The following is a 19,056-nucleotide window of genomic DNA, read 5'->3' as shown; positions in this document are numbered from 1 at the left end:
CCTGCAGGTTTTCTCTCAACAGCGACAGCATAAAACCTTAAACGCGCCACCCTGATATGTCCACAGCACGTAATTCACTGTAGGAATGAGTTTTATCTCAGCCCATGTCGGCTCCTCTTGCATGAACAGGGACCATTCGAGTGCGAGTGCAAGAGCTTGATTCTTTCATAAAGACGAAGAGCATCTGACGAATTCGTTGTCATTTTCACGGCATTTAATTTTCTGGAAAAAAATATCAGTAAGTGTAAAGCCAGTTCCCCTCATGCATCTTTCAATGTTTAAAGCGACCAATCAGATTTTGCCATTAGCCACTGGCCCCTCCCATCAGGGAGGGGGCGGAGCATGACTCAGAACTGTTTCGGAGCTGCATGCACATTTTTTTTTTGTAAAACAGACAAAAACAGAAGGAAAACATAAAAAAATACTACAGAAATAGATACATGTGTTAGTTCCACATACAGTAGGCCAGCTTGTTTGTTGCATGTACTTGTACAGTTTGCTTGTACTTGATTATAAAGAGATAAAACTAAGAAACTAAAGCCATTCACACTCACTGGTAGACTTTCAGATCAGCTTAAAAAAAATCTAAGTACTTGTCCCCCGTTCCGGTGATGAATGTTTACTTTTATTTACTTTTTATTATTATTATTATTATTTAAAATTCTCACATTTGTTTGTCTTTTCTAATCCTTTTGGGCAGAAATATGTGCTGTACTGTAATATTGAACATAATAATCTAACCTCCTTCTTTTACAATGTAGATCATACTTTACCTCCAAAAAACAGATTAGACAATAAAACAATGTACAAATCTCATAAATCTCTACAGACTTAGAACAAAACAGACAATATACAATTAAAAAGTATATATAGCTATTAAACTGCATCTATATGTGAAATGCAATGTGCACATATAATGTAAATATGAAATAACCATGTGGTTAAGCCATATTTGCAAACGGGGCCAAGGATCTTCTTTTCTGGGAGAGGACATCCCGAAACAGAGGGACCGCTGAGCGGAAACCTTTCTTACTTTGTGGGGCCAACTCAAGACTTCGCCGTCAGGCCCCTCCAACAGCATCTTGCCTCAGTGGGCTGAAAGAATTTGCCGAAAGGTCCAGTAGCCAGAACACGGCCATCTCTGTGCTTTGAACCCAAGTCTTTCACTTCAGCTTACTATGACAACAACGTATGTTCATCTGGGGGGAAAAACAACAACAAAGCAAAACAAAAATAACAAGATTGTTTTCTTTTCATGTCAGGCTGGTTTTCATCCTACTTTATCGGTATTATTGGGTAGAGAATTACAAGAAAATACAAAAAAGCTGACTGTTTACAACTTGCAGTATGTGTTCCACTGAAATGAGTCGAGAAAAAAAAAACTAGGATTATAAAAAGTATTCACTTGCAACATTTTTTGTTTGTATAAAGATGTGGCTCAAATGATGTGTATGTTTTATATTTAAAAAAAGAGTTCATTTTTATTATTTCCAAATAAAAAAAAGTGTGTGGAAGAAAAATGTCTTATTTCTTACTCTTCAAGATTGTAACTTTACAGTATAGGCCACAAAAACTCTTTACTTTCAATGTAAGTCGATGGAAAGAGGTTTTATTCTAAGCAATTTTGGAGCATTTCTAATGGTCCATTCATCATGAAATTTTCACACAATGTAAAGAAAAAACAACGTAGCTTAGATGATATAGAAAAGTGAAAATCACAAGAATGGAGATGTACGTTTTTTCATTGGACAGCGACAATATAACTAAATATTACTTGTGTTTTCTATCCTGAAAAAATGCCCAAAGAATAGACATAATTAGTTTTTACATGATTTTATCTCACAGTAAAACTGCTTTGGTGATTGTGTCTTGAGGTTGAGACCTGAGACATTTGTTGTATTTACAGACAAAAAGGCTGTTAACCACAAATTGTTCGTTTTTCAGAGTCAAGAAAAAGGCAGAAAACATATGTAATAGAAAATAAGAAGAACCAACAACTGAATATAATATCACATTTTTCAGTATTTATTGTGTCCTCTCTGTACCTTTATTGCAGCTTCCATTCTTTTCAGTAGACTCACTTTCAGTGTTTCAGAGAAACCTGCAGGGATATTTTTTCGCTCCTCCAAAGTTCAGTCTTAGATGTTTGTTGCATTTTCTACTTCAACCCATCCAAATAATCCCAAACACATTCAGTGATGTTGAGGTTTGGACTCTGGGGTGGTCGGTTCATTGTTCTGAGAAACACCAGGAGCTTCTTTGTTTCTGCTTTTTTGTCTATTTCCTTTTGGGCTTCTTGACAGCTCCACATCCTTTCTGACTCATAGTGCTGAGTGTCTCTCAGTGGAAGGATGGACAGAAACTCCTGTGGATGTTTTCAGATCTGAATCAAGAGTGGAACTTGATTTTCTCCTCACTGTCAAAGGTGAAAGCTTTAAGTGCTGTTTATCTGATGGGGACAGTTTTGGTGGTCTACCAGGTGTTACACTGTGGTTAGTTGTTAGCTGTTGTTAGTCCAGTTCTTCACTGTGCAACTGGGTTATTTTATATATAATCTCAAATATCTCCTAAAAAATGAACAACTTGTACTCAAGACTGTTTTGACAAGACGTTAAATAAATGAAGGGTGCTCTCTGACTTTTACACAGTACCGTATGTAAATGAGCTGTGTTGTGACTGGTTGCCTTGCATTGTGCCACCTTCATAAAGCACAAGCCGAAGCACTCCTTATAACTTCGCTGTGAATGGGCGGGGCTAGAGCTCTGTAGGCTGCAGAGGGGGATGTATGTAAATGCACTGGTTTTTGTGACATCAGAAGAACAGTGAACTCAGAAGGGACTGTTTGTGCAGCTTTTGCCGCAGAACAGATCCTCCAAGAAAAAGAAAACGAAGGATTTCCATTTCAGTTCTGAGAAATAACGTCAAGATCAAGGCGTAACATCTGTAACCAATCTGTCAAAAGGCCCTCGTGACCCCTACCCATGACCCTTGGCTCTTAACTGGCTCTGAGGCCTGAAGGAATTCCCAGCCCAATTGTGGTCAATCTGAGTCATCTTTACGGTTCAACTACAAAACAGTAATAACAAATACAAACATAACATCAGGGTAACTTCTTTAAAAGCACCCCCCTCCCTCTCTTTCTCTCCTCCCTCTCTCTCTCTCTCCCCTCTCTCTCTCTCCCTCTCTTTCTCTCCTCCCTCTCTCTCTCTCCCCTCTCTCTCTCTCCCTCTCTCTCTCTCCCCTCTTTCTCTCCTCCCTCTCTCTCTCTCTCTCTCTCTCTCCTCCCTCTCTCTCTCTCCCCTCTCTCTCTCCCCTTTCTCTCCCCCTCTCTCTCTCCCTCTCTCTCTCCCCCTCTTTCTCTCCCTCTCCCCCCTCTCTCTCCCTCTCTCCCCCCTCTCTCCCTCCCCCTTTCTCTCCCCCTCTCTCTCTCCCTCTCTCTCTCGCCCTCTTTCTCTCCCTCTCCCCCCCTCTCTCCATCTCTCCCCCCCTCTCCCTCCCCCTTTCTCTCCTTCCTCTCTTCATCCCCCCTCTCTCTCACTCTCCCTCCCTCCCCCTTCTCTCCTTCTTCTCTCTCTGTCCATGCTCTTTCTCTCTCCCTCTCACACTCTCCTTTCTCTGTTTCTCTCCCCTCCCTTGTGGGTGAACCTTTATATGCCTTTTACACGCTGCTGTCTTTAAATAGTAAATGTATGTATATTTGGATATCTGACAGGTCGTACGTTGTTTGTTGTGGTTTAGAGCGTAAATACATTCCAACTTTATATACATAAAATATGTTATAAGAAAATACATTTGCCTGCAGTAGATGTTCCACTGAAATGAGACGCTCCACCAGCAGAGGGCAGACGCTGGTCAGGCTGTAGAGAATCAGTAGAGAATCAGTAGCACTGGAGGGTCACTACACTGGACGGTTCAGTCTTTGCTGCTCAAAAACAAACTGATTCAACAGTCAAAGCCTGTCTTAGTTGAATATCAGTGAACTGGGATAAAAAACAACCTTTACAAAAAATGATGGGAGAAGAAGAATAAGAAAGGAAGGACAGATTATTATATAAAAGTGAAAAAAAATACTTTCAGTAAAAAGAAGTAAAGAATGAATGAAAGAAAGAAAAAAACGGAAAGTCATTTTCAGAGAAAAGGTTTGAGAAACAAAAAGATTACTTTAAGAAAAAGAAAGAAAGGAAGGAAGGAAGGAAGGGATGGAAGCTGGTTAAGACCTCCAGCTGTCTACAGACACAGTAAGTTGGAGGTCATGCTGGATCAACCACTTATCTCCACTTATCTCCACTCATCTACACCGTTCTCCACTTTCTTCCTCTTTCCTCTGAGCTGGCAGGTTTTCCTCCGGCTCCTGCATTGTATAGTTGGCTCACTCTGAAACCTTCACTCCACCTCATAGCTGATCAGTGACCTTTATACTCCAACACATTAACATATAGAAGAAAGTATGAAATGTGAGCTGTATCTACATTTTCATCCATATAATACAGTACTGAGATCACTTTGTATGGATCAGTTCGAATCTGAGCTGTTTTAAATGCCAATGCTCCTGTCATGAGGAACAGGCCAACAGAAATGGTTCAAAATGTACAAACAATGTTCAGCGTGAGGCGTGTAAAAAGGCATGTGGGGAAAATCCGTCATGTTTCTATGTAGGTTTTCACACCAACTGCACAAAAACGTTACTGAGAATTTCTGTTTCAACAGCCTATAACAGCAAACTGTTCAAAGTGGAAAATTCATAAAGAACCATCCATTTAAAGGTTCTTCAGGGAACCAAATGTGGCTCTGCTGCTAAGCACTCTTCCTTGTTCCATTTGGCTGCTTTATTTTTAAGAGAGCACTTTCACTTCTACCTGAGTCACTGTTTTCCTGAAGTAACACTTTCACTGCAGAAGGCTTTCAGGCCCCTCAACCCTCCTCTGCTCATGAACTGCAGTGCGGTGTAACACACGACTCACACAACACACACACTCCTCAGGGTGCTTCGGCCTCTGTAATTAAGCAGATACCTCCCCTGTCTCCCACTGTTACCAACCCGGCATAGCTGCGGCTTGGTGGACTCTGCATAGGCTGCATTTGTCGTCTTTTCTGGGTCATTCTCCGGGCAATTCACCCATAAACATTCGCTCTGCACTCATTGTGCAGACCCTAAAAGAGGCAGATGGTAAAAGAGTAGTGTGTGTTTGCTATTTTTAGCGTCTGATGAGCCAGCACCAATGTAATTCTGAGAGTCATTTTCTTCCTAATGTGGCCAATTAGTGTTCTATTAGTGCACATCTTCACACACTGTGGATAGAGTTTCTGGACCACTGATTACACACCAGACTGCGGTTAGGGCCACAGCCGCATCTGGGGGGCTGTATTTGGGAAATTAGTTATTAATGAAGAGGAAATGAGCAATAATAATAACAACCCAATAATAAAGGAAATCTAAAAGATTGACGATCTTGGCTCTTCTAAATTAAGAAAGTAAAGATAAATTCCTCCCGGTTTAGAGGCACAGAGTGAGAGCGGAATTATGCTTAGGCCACATGCACATTACAAGCCGTATTGCTCAATTGACCTGTCTGTGCTCCGCCCACAAATGCGCTTCATAGCAACTGTTGCCAGGTGGTAAATATTCTCATCAGAACAACAACACATTAGCCACCATACTACACCCCATCTATCATAACAGTGACACAATCCCCTCCCCCCAAAAAACAGACAAATAGATTAAATTAAATGGTTTGTTTTCACCTCAGCAAGCATTATTAGCCTAGCAACATCATATTTCACCACATACATTTTAGCTAAAACTAAAAAGTGTAAAGTTAGCCGATGCTAAAGCAGACTGGCCATTCTGACACTTACTCTTATTCAGTCTCTTGCTTGCTTCCTCCAACAACGTCTTCTTTGGTCTTTTGACAACACCTGTAGTTGTTCGGGTATGATGTGGTGTAAGGGTTTTTGTGTTTTTCAGGTGCTTCGTGACAACATCTGTTGTAAAAAGTGCTATGTAAATAAACTTTGACTTGACACTGACTCTTAGGCCCACTCCTCCAAAGTAACATAGCACTACAGCAGGCATTCTGGTCCAGAGAGAGACGCCATTCTCCTTACTGTAATTCAGTGTACCATCAAAATGATCTGCAAGTGCATCCTATGTGCTATAGCTGCACTTTTGTACTACCTGCTACAGTAGCCTCTCTATGCTTCCTTCTTGGGATAAAACAGATAAGAGCCAGTTTAACGATCCTGGCAACTTTCTATTTTTCCCATCATATCAAAAACATGATGGCAAAATGCCAGAGGGTGTTAGTCAGAATGGTTTGGTGTGAAACGTTTCACTGTAGAGAAACTTACAGACTGATTTCTTTACAGTGGTGGTGATAGAAACCAGGGGTCATAACCTCTACAATACAGATATAACTGTTTGAATGATTTCTGAGTTTGAGTATGTTGATAATGGTCGTTTTGCCACAAAATGCCCTGCATATACCTCACTGTCGTGAATGGATTTAAAGAATTCAGTTGTAAGCCAAAATCTTGTCTCAAATCTGAAACAATGTTGCAGACATCAGGCAGCATATTCATAACCATAGAGTGTATGCGAGGTAGCTTTTAGAGGCATTAAATGCTTCAGACGTCTAGTTCCTATCACCACCACTGTGAACAATCAAACTATATGACTTATAGAGAAGTCAGTAAGTTTCATTAGAACCATTCAGACATTGTTTACACCTTAATGCTTTAATTAGACTGAAATGTTTAAAAATCTATGTAATTCCTTTTTAAGACTGTGCAGTTCTGTGTCCCTTGGAAGCCTATGGGAAGTATTTTGACCCGCATCTTAGTTTAGCAGTTTGAAACACTGTGAAAACTAAAAATATGGAACCTTCCTTTAGAGAAAGACTGTAGTACAGTGAAAGGCTTAGATCTGGTACCATAGATCTCAAAGTCAAAGTTCTGATCTAGTATTAGTTCCTCTTGTCCATTGGCCACTCATTTTTTAACTGTAAAAAGCAGTACCAACCCTTAGGTTAGCACTCTTCTTCTGAAAAGTGCAATAAACAATGACCACTGGTTTGTAAATAGCTGAAGTCACTTTTGCTGATGTCCTGCACAAATCTTGTTCTTCCTAAAAGCCAAATTTGACCACATCAGCAGTTTTATTATGTTAAGTCTAACAAACATCCATCCTGAACTGAAGTGTATCATTTAAATCAGCGTTTCTTAACCCGGGTCCTGGAGGCCTACTGCCCTGCGCATTTTAGTGCTTTTCCTGCTTTAACACACCCACTTTAACTCAAAATGGGCTGTTAATGAGCTGATTAGTTTGAACTGGTGTGTTGAGAGAAGAGAAAACACGACAAAGTGCAGGGCAGTGAGCCCCCAAGACCAGGACTGAGAAACACTGATTTAAATCATGTTGGTAATTTTGACCATTGAAAACAGTCCGTTTTGGCATGATAATCCAAGGGGATTGACAATTAGATCCATACATGAAAAGCATTCTAAGTCTCAAGGAAATAATTGTGCTGTCCAACCTAGAGCCTTATAGTTTGACCTGCATAGGACAGCAATTTTGAAAGCATTACAACAGATAGAGATGTCATTTAGTGGAACCTTGCAGAATATCTCAGTGATATAATCCTATATACAAGCTCTAAATTGTGCGTGTCATATCTTTAAAGCTGGGTTTGAAATGTAGTTAACTATAAGGCAGAATCTTGTTGTAGACCTGACAAGATGAACTGGAGAGGAAGTGTATTCTTGCCACTAACAAGATAAGATAAAACCTAAAAGGCATGTTTCCTGTTCTCAGACAAAGTCATAAGACTGATACTTGTCTGAGGGGCTTAACTGAAAGTGAGCACCTCTAAACTGTTTATGACTGTTATGAGAACTAGCCAACATTGAACCATCTTGAACAACCATGGAAATGGAACTGTCTGTGGTCTACTGGTCAAGTAAGGTTGAAACTTTTCACTGTTCTCTTTTTATTCAAGTATCTATTATATGTTTAAGACCTATGTCGGTAAAAGTTCTAATCAACAAATCTACTGAAGTACAATCTCATTTCCAAAAAAGTTTGGACGCTGTGCAAAATGTAAATAAAACAAAACACGCACGGACACACACACACACACACACACACACACACACACACACACACACACACACACACACACACACACATTTTCTAAGCTGCTTCTCCCTCAGGGTCGCAGGGGGTGTCGGAGCCTATCCCAGCGGTCATTGGGCGGAAGGCAGGATACATCGTGGACAGGTCGCCAGTCCATCGCAGGGCAAAACAAAATGCAATGATGTACATATCATTTAAACCCTATATTTCATTGAAAATAGTACAAAGACAACATATTAAATGTTGAAACTGAGAAATGTTGTTGTTTTTTGGAAAAAATATGCCCTTTAAATTTTGAATTTGATGCCAACAAAACATTCCAAAAAAGTTGGGATGGGGCGTTTACCACTGTGTTTCATCACCTCTTCTTTTAACAACATTCTGTAACTGTTTGGGAACTGAGGAGACCAATTGCTGTAGTTCTGAATGTGAAATGTTTCCCCATTTTTGCTTAACATAGGATTTCAGCTGCTCAACATTTCTGGGTCTCCTTTGTCATATTTTTCATTTTATAATGTACCAAATGTCTTCAGTGGTGACAGATCTGGACTGCAGGCAGGTGAGTTTAGCACCAGGACTCTTTTAATACAGAGCAATGCTGCTGTAATACATACAGAATGTGGTTTGACATTGTCTTGCTGAAATAATCAGGGCCTTCCCTGAAAAAGATGTTGTCTGGATGGCAGCGTATGTTGCCAAAACATGTATATATCATTCAGCATTAACGGTGCCTTCACAGATGTGCCAGTCACCCATGCCATGTGAACTGATGCACCTCTACACAATCATGAATACTGGCTTTTGAACTGTGCACTGATAACAAGCTGAGTGGTCTTTAGCCCGGAGGACACAGTGTCCATGATTCCAAAACGAATTTCAGATGCTGATTCGTCAGACCACAAGACACTTCCACTTTGCCTCAGTCCATTTTAAATGAGCTCAGGCCCAGTGAAGGCAGCGGCGTTGTTGAATTCTGCTGTGTTGAATTCTTGCTGCTCAATTCTACATAATAGCTAAGCATTCTAGTCAGAGCACAAGTAAGAATTAGCAACACATTAGTCTTAGCTTTTACATAACTACACAATAATGCACTAGCTCTATAATTCTCCTAGTTACAATCCAAGTTTACAAGTACACACTAGCTACTGACTAGTTCTAGTTATGACTTAAGTGCACACTAGCAATGGACTAGCTCTACTCATAACTCAAGTACACACTACCTACGAGCTAACTGAGTACAGACTAGCTATGGAGTTGCTCTAGTTATAACTCAAGTACAGACTACGTATGGTCTAGCTCTAGTTATAACTCAAGTTCACACTACCTATAGACTAGCTCTAGTTATAACTCAAGTTCACACTACCTATAGACTAGCTCTAGTTATAACTCAAGTACACACTACCTATAGACTGGCTGTAGTTAAAACTCAAGTTCACACTACCTATAGACTAGCTCTAGTTATAACTCAAGTACACACTACCTATAGACTGGCTGTAGTTAAAACTCAAGTTCACACTACCTATAGACTAGCTCTAGTTATAACTCAAGTTCACACTACCTATAGACTAGCTCTAGTTATAACTCAAGTTCACACTACCTATAGACTAGCTCTAGTTAAAACTCAAGTACACACTACCTATAGACTAGCTCTAGTTATAACTCAAGTTCACACTACCTATAGACTAGCTCTAGTTATAACTCAAGTTCACACTACCTATAGACTAGCTCTAGTTATAACTCAAGTTCACACTACCTATAGACTAGCTCTAGTTATAACTCAAGTTCACACTACCTATAGACTAGCTCTAGTTATAACTCAAGTACACACTACCTATAGACTAGCTCTAGTTATAACTCAAGTTCACACTACCTATAGACTAGCTCTAGTTATAACTCAAGTTCACACTACCTATAGACTAGCTCTAGTTAAAACTCAAGTTCACACTACCTATAGACTAGCTCTAGTTATAACTCAAGTTCACACTACCTATAGACGGGCTCTAGTTATAACTCAAGTACACACTACCTATAGACTAGTTCTACTTATAACTCAAGTTCACACTACCTATAGACTAGCTCTAGTTATAACTCAAGTTCACACTACCTATAGATGGGCTCTAGTTATAACTCAAGTACACACTACCTATAGACTAGCTCTAGTTAAAACTCAAGTTCACACTACCTATAGACGGGCCCTAGTTATAACTCAAGTACACACTACCTATAGACTAGCTCTACTTATAACTCAAGTTCACACTACCTATAGACTAGCTCTAATTATAACTGAAGTTCACACTACCTATAGACTGGCTCTAGTTATAACTCAAGTACACACTACCTATAGACTAGCTCTACTTATAACTGAAGTTCACACTACCTATAGACTAGCTCTAGTTATAACTGAAGTTCACACTACCTATAGACTGGCTCTAGTTAAAACTCAAGTTCACACTACCTATAGACGGGCTCTAGTTATAACTCAAGTACAGACTAGCTACAGTCTAGCTCTAGTTATAACTCAAGTTCACACTACCTATAGACTAGCTCTAGTTATAACTCAAGTTCACACTACCTATAGACGGGCTCTAGTTATAACTCAAGTACACACTACCTATAGACGGGCTCTAGTTATAACTCAAGTACACACTACCTATAGACTAGCTCTACTTATAACTCAAGTTCACACTACCTATAGACGGGCTCTAGTTATAACTCAAGTACACACTACCTATAGACTAGTTCTACTTATAACTCAAGTTCACACTACCTATAGACGGGCTCTAGTTAAAACTCAAGTACACACTACCTATAGACTAGCTCTACTTATAACTCAAGTTCACACTACCTATAGACTAGCTCTAGTTATAACTCAAGTTCACACTACCTATAGACTAGCTCTACTTATAACTCAAGTTCACACTACCTATAGACTAGCTCTAGTTATAACTCAAGTTCACACTACCTATAGACTAGCTCTAGTTATAACTCAAGTTCACACTACCTATAGACTGGCTCTAGTTATAACTCAAGAACACACTACCTATAGACTAGCTCTAATTATAACTCAAGTACACACTACCTATAGACGTACTCTAGTTAAAACTCAAGTACACACTACCTATAGACTAGCTCTACTTATAACTCAAGTTCACACTACTTATAGACTAGCTCTACTTATAACTCAAGTTCACACTACCTATAGACTGGCTCTAGTTATAACTCAAGAACACACTACCTATAGACTAGCTCTAGTTATAACTCAAGTACACACTACCTATAGACTAGCTCTAGTTATAACTCAAGTTCACACTACCTATAGACTAGCTCTAGTTATAACTCAAGTTCACACTACCTATAGACTAGCTCTAGTTATAACTCAAGTACACACTACCTATAGACTAGCTCTACTTATAACTCAAGTACAGACTAGGTACGGTCTAGCTCTAGTTATAACTCAAGTTCATACTACCTACATCTGCATATGCATTTAGAATTACCCATCGGTCACCTGTTGAACCATAAATATCCTGTGCAGCAGTACTTCTCAACCCTGGTGCTGGAGGCCCACTTCTTCGCACTGTTTAGTGTTTTCTCTGCTCAGCACACCCGATCCAACTAACCAGCCCATTACCAAACCATTATTCCGCTAAATTCGCTGTGTTAAAGCAGAAAAACTACTGAAAAGTGCAGAGCAATGGGCCTCCAGGTCCAGGGTTCACAAACACTGCTTCACAGCGTGATGATCAGAGCACAATATGAACGGAATCTTCAACGACAGCTGATTTCAGGGAGGTGAGATTTCCACCGAGAGTTAGTCCAGTCCATTCTAATGGGCGCTTTTACACAGGGAAATACCAGACCGCTCCACTCTGAGCACAAGTGCCCACTTTGGCTACCAGTTTCTTTGCAGTGGCCGCGCTCTGCTTAGCTTCTCGGAACAATTCTGAAAGTATCACAGAAAAGCACCCAGCATTACCGGCTGCATGTTCTCCAGCGCCTGAGAGACGGAGCGTCTTTGTGAAGAAGCGGTTTGCGCTGTTTTGAGGCGGATTATGAGACACGCTGTGTGTTTCCTGTGCGCAGCGTCATAACGCAACTCGACCGCAGAAGCACGTTGGCGCTGGGCTTCATCAACACTTGAGAACACGCGTAGCGTTATTTCCTTCTCCACCCGTATTCGGACAAACCCCGCCTCCCCGCGCTGTCATTGGCTAGCCTCCCAGCTCCTGTCCCACGACTGGCTGGGGTTGGCAGGTTCGGCCCCGCCTCCGGCGCGCGGATAAGCGCACAAAACTACAAGTCCAAGTCCAGCGCACGGGGCGTGGCTTTCCCGAATACAGGTGGGGAAAAAACAAGGAGAAGACCCGCGCGAGTCTCGTGGAGTCGGTTTCAAACGCGCGCTCTTGTTTGACCAGCTGGCAGGATTTACTTTCTCTCCTCGCGCCCGCGGCTCAGTGTCCGTGTGTCCGGCACAGCCACACAGCTTCCTTCGAGGACCCTGATGTTTCCACTTTCCTCTCGCGCCAGACTCGCTCGCTGTTGACCGCTACTTCCGACGCCACGCCACGCGTCTTTTGGGGATGATGCCGTGATGCCCGGCTGATGCCATGCCGCGGAACCGCAGCGGCGTCGACGGCGGCGGTCCCGCGCCGTGGCTGAGCGCCACTTCGGCCCATGGAGCCAAAGACAGTTTGGACGCCGAGGCTGCGCGCCCTCCGTGCGCCTCCGCTTCCTCGCGCTTCGGCTCGGCCGCCGAGGGCCAGCGCGGGAAGAGGGGCGCGCGCCTCAGCCTGCTCGGGAAGCCGCTGCTGTACGGCGCGCACGGCGGCCGCCGGAACGTGCGCTACCGCCGCGTGCAGAACTGCCTCTACAACCTGCTGGAGAGACCGCGCTCGTGGGCTTTCGTCTATCACGCCTTCGTGTAAGTCGCACGTCTTAATTGTTTTTATCTGAGCGGCGCGTTTGGCGGAATGTGCCGCTGCTGCTGTTACGGAGTTGGTCGTAGTCTCGACCTGTTGCTGCGAGTTGGATTGATTCTGTAGGCTGCGGAGTTCATCCCATTAGCACGCGTCATAGTGAATATATCACGGTTAACAGGTGTCGTACTGAATTCAGGAGCACGTCATTCTAGATTCATGACATTAGGACGTCATTTTAGATGCCATGTCTAACGTGTTTCTGCAATCATTACATCTGAATGTGTCATTCTGCAATCATTACATCTGAATATGTCATTCTGGAATCATTACATCTGAATGTGTCATTCTGGAATCATTACATCTGAATGTGTCATTCTGGAATCATTACATCTGAATGTGTCATTCTGGAATCATTACATCTAAATATGTCATTTTGGAACCATTACATTTAAATATGTAATTCTGGAATCATTACATCTAGACATGTCATTCTGGAATCATTACATCTAGATATGTTTTTCTGGAATCATTACATTTAAACATATCTTTCAAAAATCATCACATGAAAAATGTGTTTCTGGAATCACTACATGTCAATGGGTTATTCCGGAATCATTAAATGAAAGCATCACACTTGAGTCATTACATCAAAGCATGCCCTTCTGTAATCAGTACATTAAAAGTCATTCTGGAGTCCTTACATATAAACATGTCAGTCTGGTATCATTACATTATAACGTTTCGTTCTTTAGTCATTACATTTAAACATATCAATCTAAAATTATTCGATGGAAGAAGTCATTCTGGTGTCATTACAGTATAACATTTAATTCTGGAGTCATTACATCTAAACATGTCATTCCAAAATCATCACATGGAAAATGTGGTTCTGGAATTATTACATGTAAACATGTTATTATGAAATTATTAAATTAAAACATCATACTGGAGTCATAACATCAAATCGTGTCATTCTGGAATCATTATGTTTAAAATCATGTCATTCTAAACATGTCCTTCTGGAATCATCACATCAAAACATCATACTGGAACCATTACATCAAAACATGTCAGTCTGGAATTCTTACATCAGAACATGTCATCTAGAGTCATAACACCTACACAAATCATTCTGGAGTCATTACATCAAAACATCATACTGGAACCATTACATCAAGATGTCATTCTGGAACCAGTGCATTAAAACGTCATTCAGGAATCGTTACATTAAAATGCCATTCTGGAATCATAACATCAAAACATCTTTCAGTTGCACATCATTCTGAATATATAACACTTCTTTCTGGATGCATGACATTTTGAATTCAAGACAATTAAAAGGTGAATGTTTCCAAAATTTCTGCATCATTAGTCACTGTTATGTAAACAGTCATTCAGAGTGGTTCGATGCAAAATGAGGCGTCATATAAAATCTTACAGAGTCAGTCTTCTTTACAGTGATGGCGATAAGAACATGATACAAAGAGTCATGATATGTACAGCATTTATTTACTATCCAAAACCACCAGTGAACCTACACGTCTTCTGAGTTCTTGTATGTAATGAGTAGTGCTGATAAATCCTAAAACATGCATTTTCTTTGGAGAGATTTTCTTTCGGGCCCTTGCATTACCCTGCATGTTACTCTCGGTCTCTATGGTTTGAGGCCAAAACTGTGGGTGGGCAGTGTATTGCATATAATTGCTTAGCTTTTAGAGGCATGTGCATCGATGTCTGGTTGCTGTCACCACCACTGTGAACAATGCTAAACGAAACATTTCACATCAAATCACTTGAAATGGCTTTGTTTACATCTTAATGATTTAATAACGTAGACATTTTGGAAAATTTGTTTCAAATGATCCGTTAACATGGGCCAGTCTGAATTCAAGAGAATGAAGATCATGCTAAAATCATGATTTAAGATGCATTGACTGCCATACTGAATTTGCGTCATATTGTCATGTTGATAATTCTGTATAGCATGGAATATGATTCCTATGGAGATATGCAGTGCCCCCTGCAATGCAAGGAGCTTTAAATCTTGGCAGAAGCCGTTTACTTCCACTTGGGTGGTGGTAATTGTGCCTTTCAGTAGCCCCCTTAGTGGTGACTCATAGAGGATTAGATAAATAAAGTCAGCACTCTAATAAATATGAATGCATTTAGATGACCTGTACTGCTATACAGTGTTATGGAATGACCATAAGGCAAAGTGCAAGAATGTGAGACTGGGTCAGCTCATTTGCTGAGGTCCTTAGAGGATGTTAATATACCAGGACAGAAGTGCACAGTAGTACAGAATGGTATGTTTGGATGAAGGCTGCGCTGGTGTTTTTTTTTGCTGTTTGTCGGAGGATACTAAAGAAATGGGTTGAGCACATTCATGCAGTCTGACCACCAGGATATGAAAGTTGCATCTTGAGCAGATTTCAGACAGATCTCTTCTGATGAACCGCCCCTTCACAAAACATTAGTTTTCTCACAGCAGTTAGAATAAATATTGCCTGCATCAGTGATTTTAGCCCTACTGTAGAACTAGACTTAAGCTGTTTGCTTCAAACCAGCCCTGGGGTCGTAAAAGTGAGTGTGCTATCATTGCTGTGTTTAAGAGCTTGGTGGTCATTTGCTCTGAATTATTAGGATTTGTTGTTGCACAGCAAGGCTGCCAAAAGCATAGAAATAAATCAAAAGTTGTTTGATGCCATAAGATTGTGTGCCAAACCTTTTGTTGGGAAAGGATTTGCCGTATTGTTCTTTGAGAAGGCTTACCTTAGTCCATTAAACCTCTCATTCCTTCCAACAGATTTGTTCATAACTTTGGTGAATAGACGGGACAGTGTGCAATTTCAAAACATATTCAAAACATTGCTGCACTCTAACAGCAGTCTGTACTTTGGCATAAGGTAGTATTACCAGCAGTGTTGTACCGTAACATTCTCAGCAGTCTCATACCACAACTTTCATAGCATTGTCATATTTGTAACATTCTTCTGTCATCCTATAACATCGTGTAATGCCATACCGTAACATTCTCAACATTTTTATAATGTAACATTTTCAGTGGTGTCATGCTGTCACTTTCTCAACATTGCTATATTGTAACATTGTGTGTTATACCATAACAGTCTCAGTTATGCTGTAACATTCTCAACACTGTCATAATGTACACTAATGTATACATTTCCAAAGGTGTCATATTGTAACATTCTTAACAGTGTCGTATCCATAACATTCTAAATATTGTTACATTGTAACATCCTTCAATGTCATACCATAACAGTCTCAACAGTGTCATGCTGTAACATTCTCAACATTGTCATAATGTATACTGCAGCATTCCCAAATGTGTCATAGTGTAACATTCTCAACAGCATCGTTTCATAACATTCTAGACATTGTTACATTGTAACATTCTCCATTGTCATGCCGTGCCATTCTCAACATTTTTATATTCTAACATTTTCAACAGTGTCATGCTGTAACTTTCTCAATGTTGTTATATTGTAACATTCTCTAGTGCTATACTATAACAGTCTTAGTTATACTGTTACATTCTCAACACTGTCATAATGTACACTGCAACATTTCCAAAGGTGTCATACTGTAGCATTCTTAATGGTGTCATATCATAACATTCTAATCATTGTTATATTGTAACATTTTTCAGTGTCATAACATAAGAGTCTCAACAGTGTCATACCGTAACATTCTCAGCACTGTGACTTATTGACGTGTTGGCTCAGACAGTCAGGTTTATTAGCTCTATATTACAAGCAACATTAATGATACCTGTTTCAGTTCACACTTCACATAATATAGAGCAACTATAGAAAAAACAATTCTAAATTCTCTTCTGTCCGGTCGTTTCTACAAGTGACTGCAACAAAGACAAAGTCAACATTTCAGATCCAGTTGTAAGGTTATCCAGCTGTATTTTGCATATTTCTGAAACTCCATATTTAACATGAAAGCATTCAAAAAGCTGCACATACTACAGACAAGGCATGTTACATTCATCGCTACATTCATTGTTTTTCTGTCCTAAATATGAGCAGCTCTTTTGTCAATGCACCTTTTGGTTTCTGGGCAAATGGTATGCTTCAAAGAGCATTTGGCGCTATTGGCTTCTTTCATCTCGCACAGAACTCGGCTGTGTGAATATTTACTGAGGGTTGCTGCTACTGTTTGAAAGAGAAAAATGTCAGAGTGTTTTCCTTTGATAGACATTTATAGAGAAAAGATGCAGTGGTGTGCTCTGCTTGGAAGCTTACTGCTGCTTGGCCTAGCGACTATGGGATGCTGCACTAAGCCATAGTGAACCCATTTACAGCAGACTTATTTCATTTTTGATGTCTTAGCTCTGTGCGTGCGTGTGTGTGTGTGTGTGTGTGTGTGTGTGTGTGTGTGTGTGTGTGTGTGTGTGTGTGTGCGTGTTCGTACTGAAGCGGGCTTTGTATAGTGGGCTGCCCCTCCTGCTTTCAAGGCGCTTCGCTGTACACAGTGCGGTCTTTGAGCACACCTCAGGATTAACGCTCTCTTATCCGCCCAACTATGCTAGAGAGAGTGGAAGCAAGGGTAAAAGAGATGGGAGGGTGGAAGTAAGCGGAAGAAGGGCTACCAACAAGAGGGGCCATAGGTGCAAGGAAAGGAGGGAATGAAACATGCAGAAAGAGAGGAATGTTCAGAAAGAGGAAATCCTCGCTGTTTTATATTTTTCCACACCATTTGAAATCAAAAAGTAGCTTCCCTTTACAGTGTGTGTATGTTCCACGATGAGAAATAGAAATAGTCCAAACATTTACACTGACATACACATACACATTTAAAAGCATTTTCTCCTTCTCATATAGAATTAGATTCCAAGAGATGAGAGGTTTTGTCCCGACAGCAGCGATATGAATAATAAGTTGCTTATGTAGTGGAACTGGAGTAAATCTCAGAAATTGGTCATATGAGCCCATGCTGACTGTGTTTGTATGCACAGTTAGCTCCCAGGGTGTGTTTATGTTGGTATTTAAATAACACATTTTTGCATTTTGGTTCTGGTTCTCTTTGTGTTCACACTCTCGTATTCAGCATTGGACCAAAAAATGTGAACAAGAGTCATATGAGTAAAAAAAATCATATACATTTGGAGATAATAACTTCAGTAATATCCAGTGAACTTTCTTAACCACTTTGCACTCTGGTCTGATTGGGCATGAGGTCTCTGTGTGTTTTAGGATTTATTTGTGCAGTCATATGTGCATATCAAGTAGGAGTGGACAATATGGCAAAAAGTATCATATCACAATACTTACATTGACAGGATGCACAATGTGTATCATGATATTTCCACACACAGACATCGTGCACTAGAAGCTCCACTTTAAAAAATAATCGGTATGTTTTTTATTCAGCGTTTCATATACTGCACTGCTAGTAATGTTCGTTTTGTAATGAAACATGCAGTTGGTTAGTGTTCTTTTCTTTTAGAAATGTATCACAATACAATTAATTTGAACATGTGTCTGCCAGAAAGACTCAAGAGTGAAGGAGGACAATTCTATCCTCAATAGAAATTTACAAGTTGAAAGATAACAAAGTTATTTATTATAGATATTATTATGTAGATATATTATAGAATCTTTGGCGAAGGCCTCATCCTCAGACCAGCTCTTGGAGTGTGAAGGCCCTCGCTGATCCTACTGGATAGAGAGGGCAGGGGTGGAGCCTACCCTCCGGATAACCAGAAAGGAGACCCAGCTGGTGGTGGTGGGGAGAACGGAGGGGAATGTCAAAACATAGGCACCTGAAATAGGTACTTAAACTCGATAAAAGTCCAGTCAGTTCAAAGACAGGTGTAGGCCTGTGATTGGTCAGGAGTAATGATGTAGCATTAGAGTCTTCCTGACAGACCTTTTGCTAAAGCTTCTGTGAAGGTGACATGAAGGTGTTCCAGAGGAATATCTAGAAGGTATTCAGGAGATGTCTGTATAGTTTGTTGGTCCAGTGGGATGATGT

At 40.5% G+C, this 19,056-nt stretch overlaps 1 protein-coding gene across 1 annotated transcript in view; it reads left to right on the top strand.

The window, feature by feature from the left end:
• The first annotated feature begins 12,484 nt into the window (after nucleotides 1-12,484).
• kcnq5b (potassium voltage-gated channel, KQT-like subfamily, member 5b) overlaps nucleotides 12,485-19,056 on the top strand; it is a 167,773-nt gene continuing 161,201 nt past the window's right edge. Inside the window, exon 1 of the mRNA XM_017721803.2 lies at nucleotides 12,485-13,052. Coding sequence (XP_017577292.1) covers nucleotides 12,739-13,052 — 314 coding nt within the window. The 5' untranslated portion in view covers nucleotides 12,485-12,738. The remainder of the gene's footprint in view (nucleotides 13,053-19,056) is intronic.

This window comes from Pygocentrus nattereri, chromosome 12 (assembly GCF_015220715.1).
Source record: "Pygocentrus nattereri isolate fPygNat1 chromosome 12, fPygNat1.pri, whole genome shotgun sequence".
In the NCBI taxonomy this organism is placed as follows: Eukaryota; Metazoa; Chordata; class Actinopteri; order Characiformes; family Serrasalmidae; genus Pygocentrus; species Pygocentrus nattereri.
The sequence above is the reverse complement of the archived record's forward strand: the minus strand, read 5'-3'. Positions and strand labels throughout refer to the sequence as shown.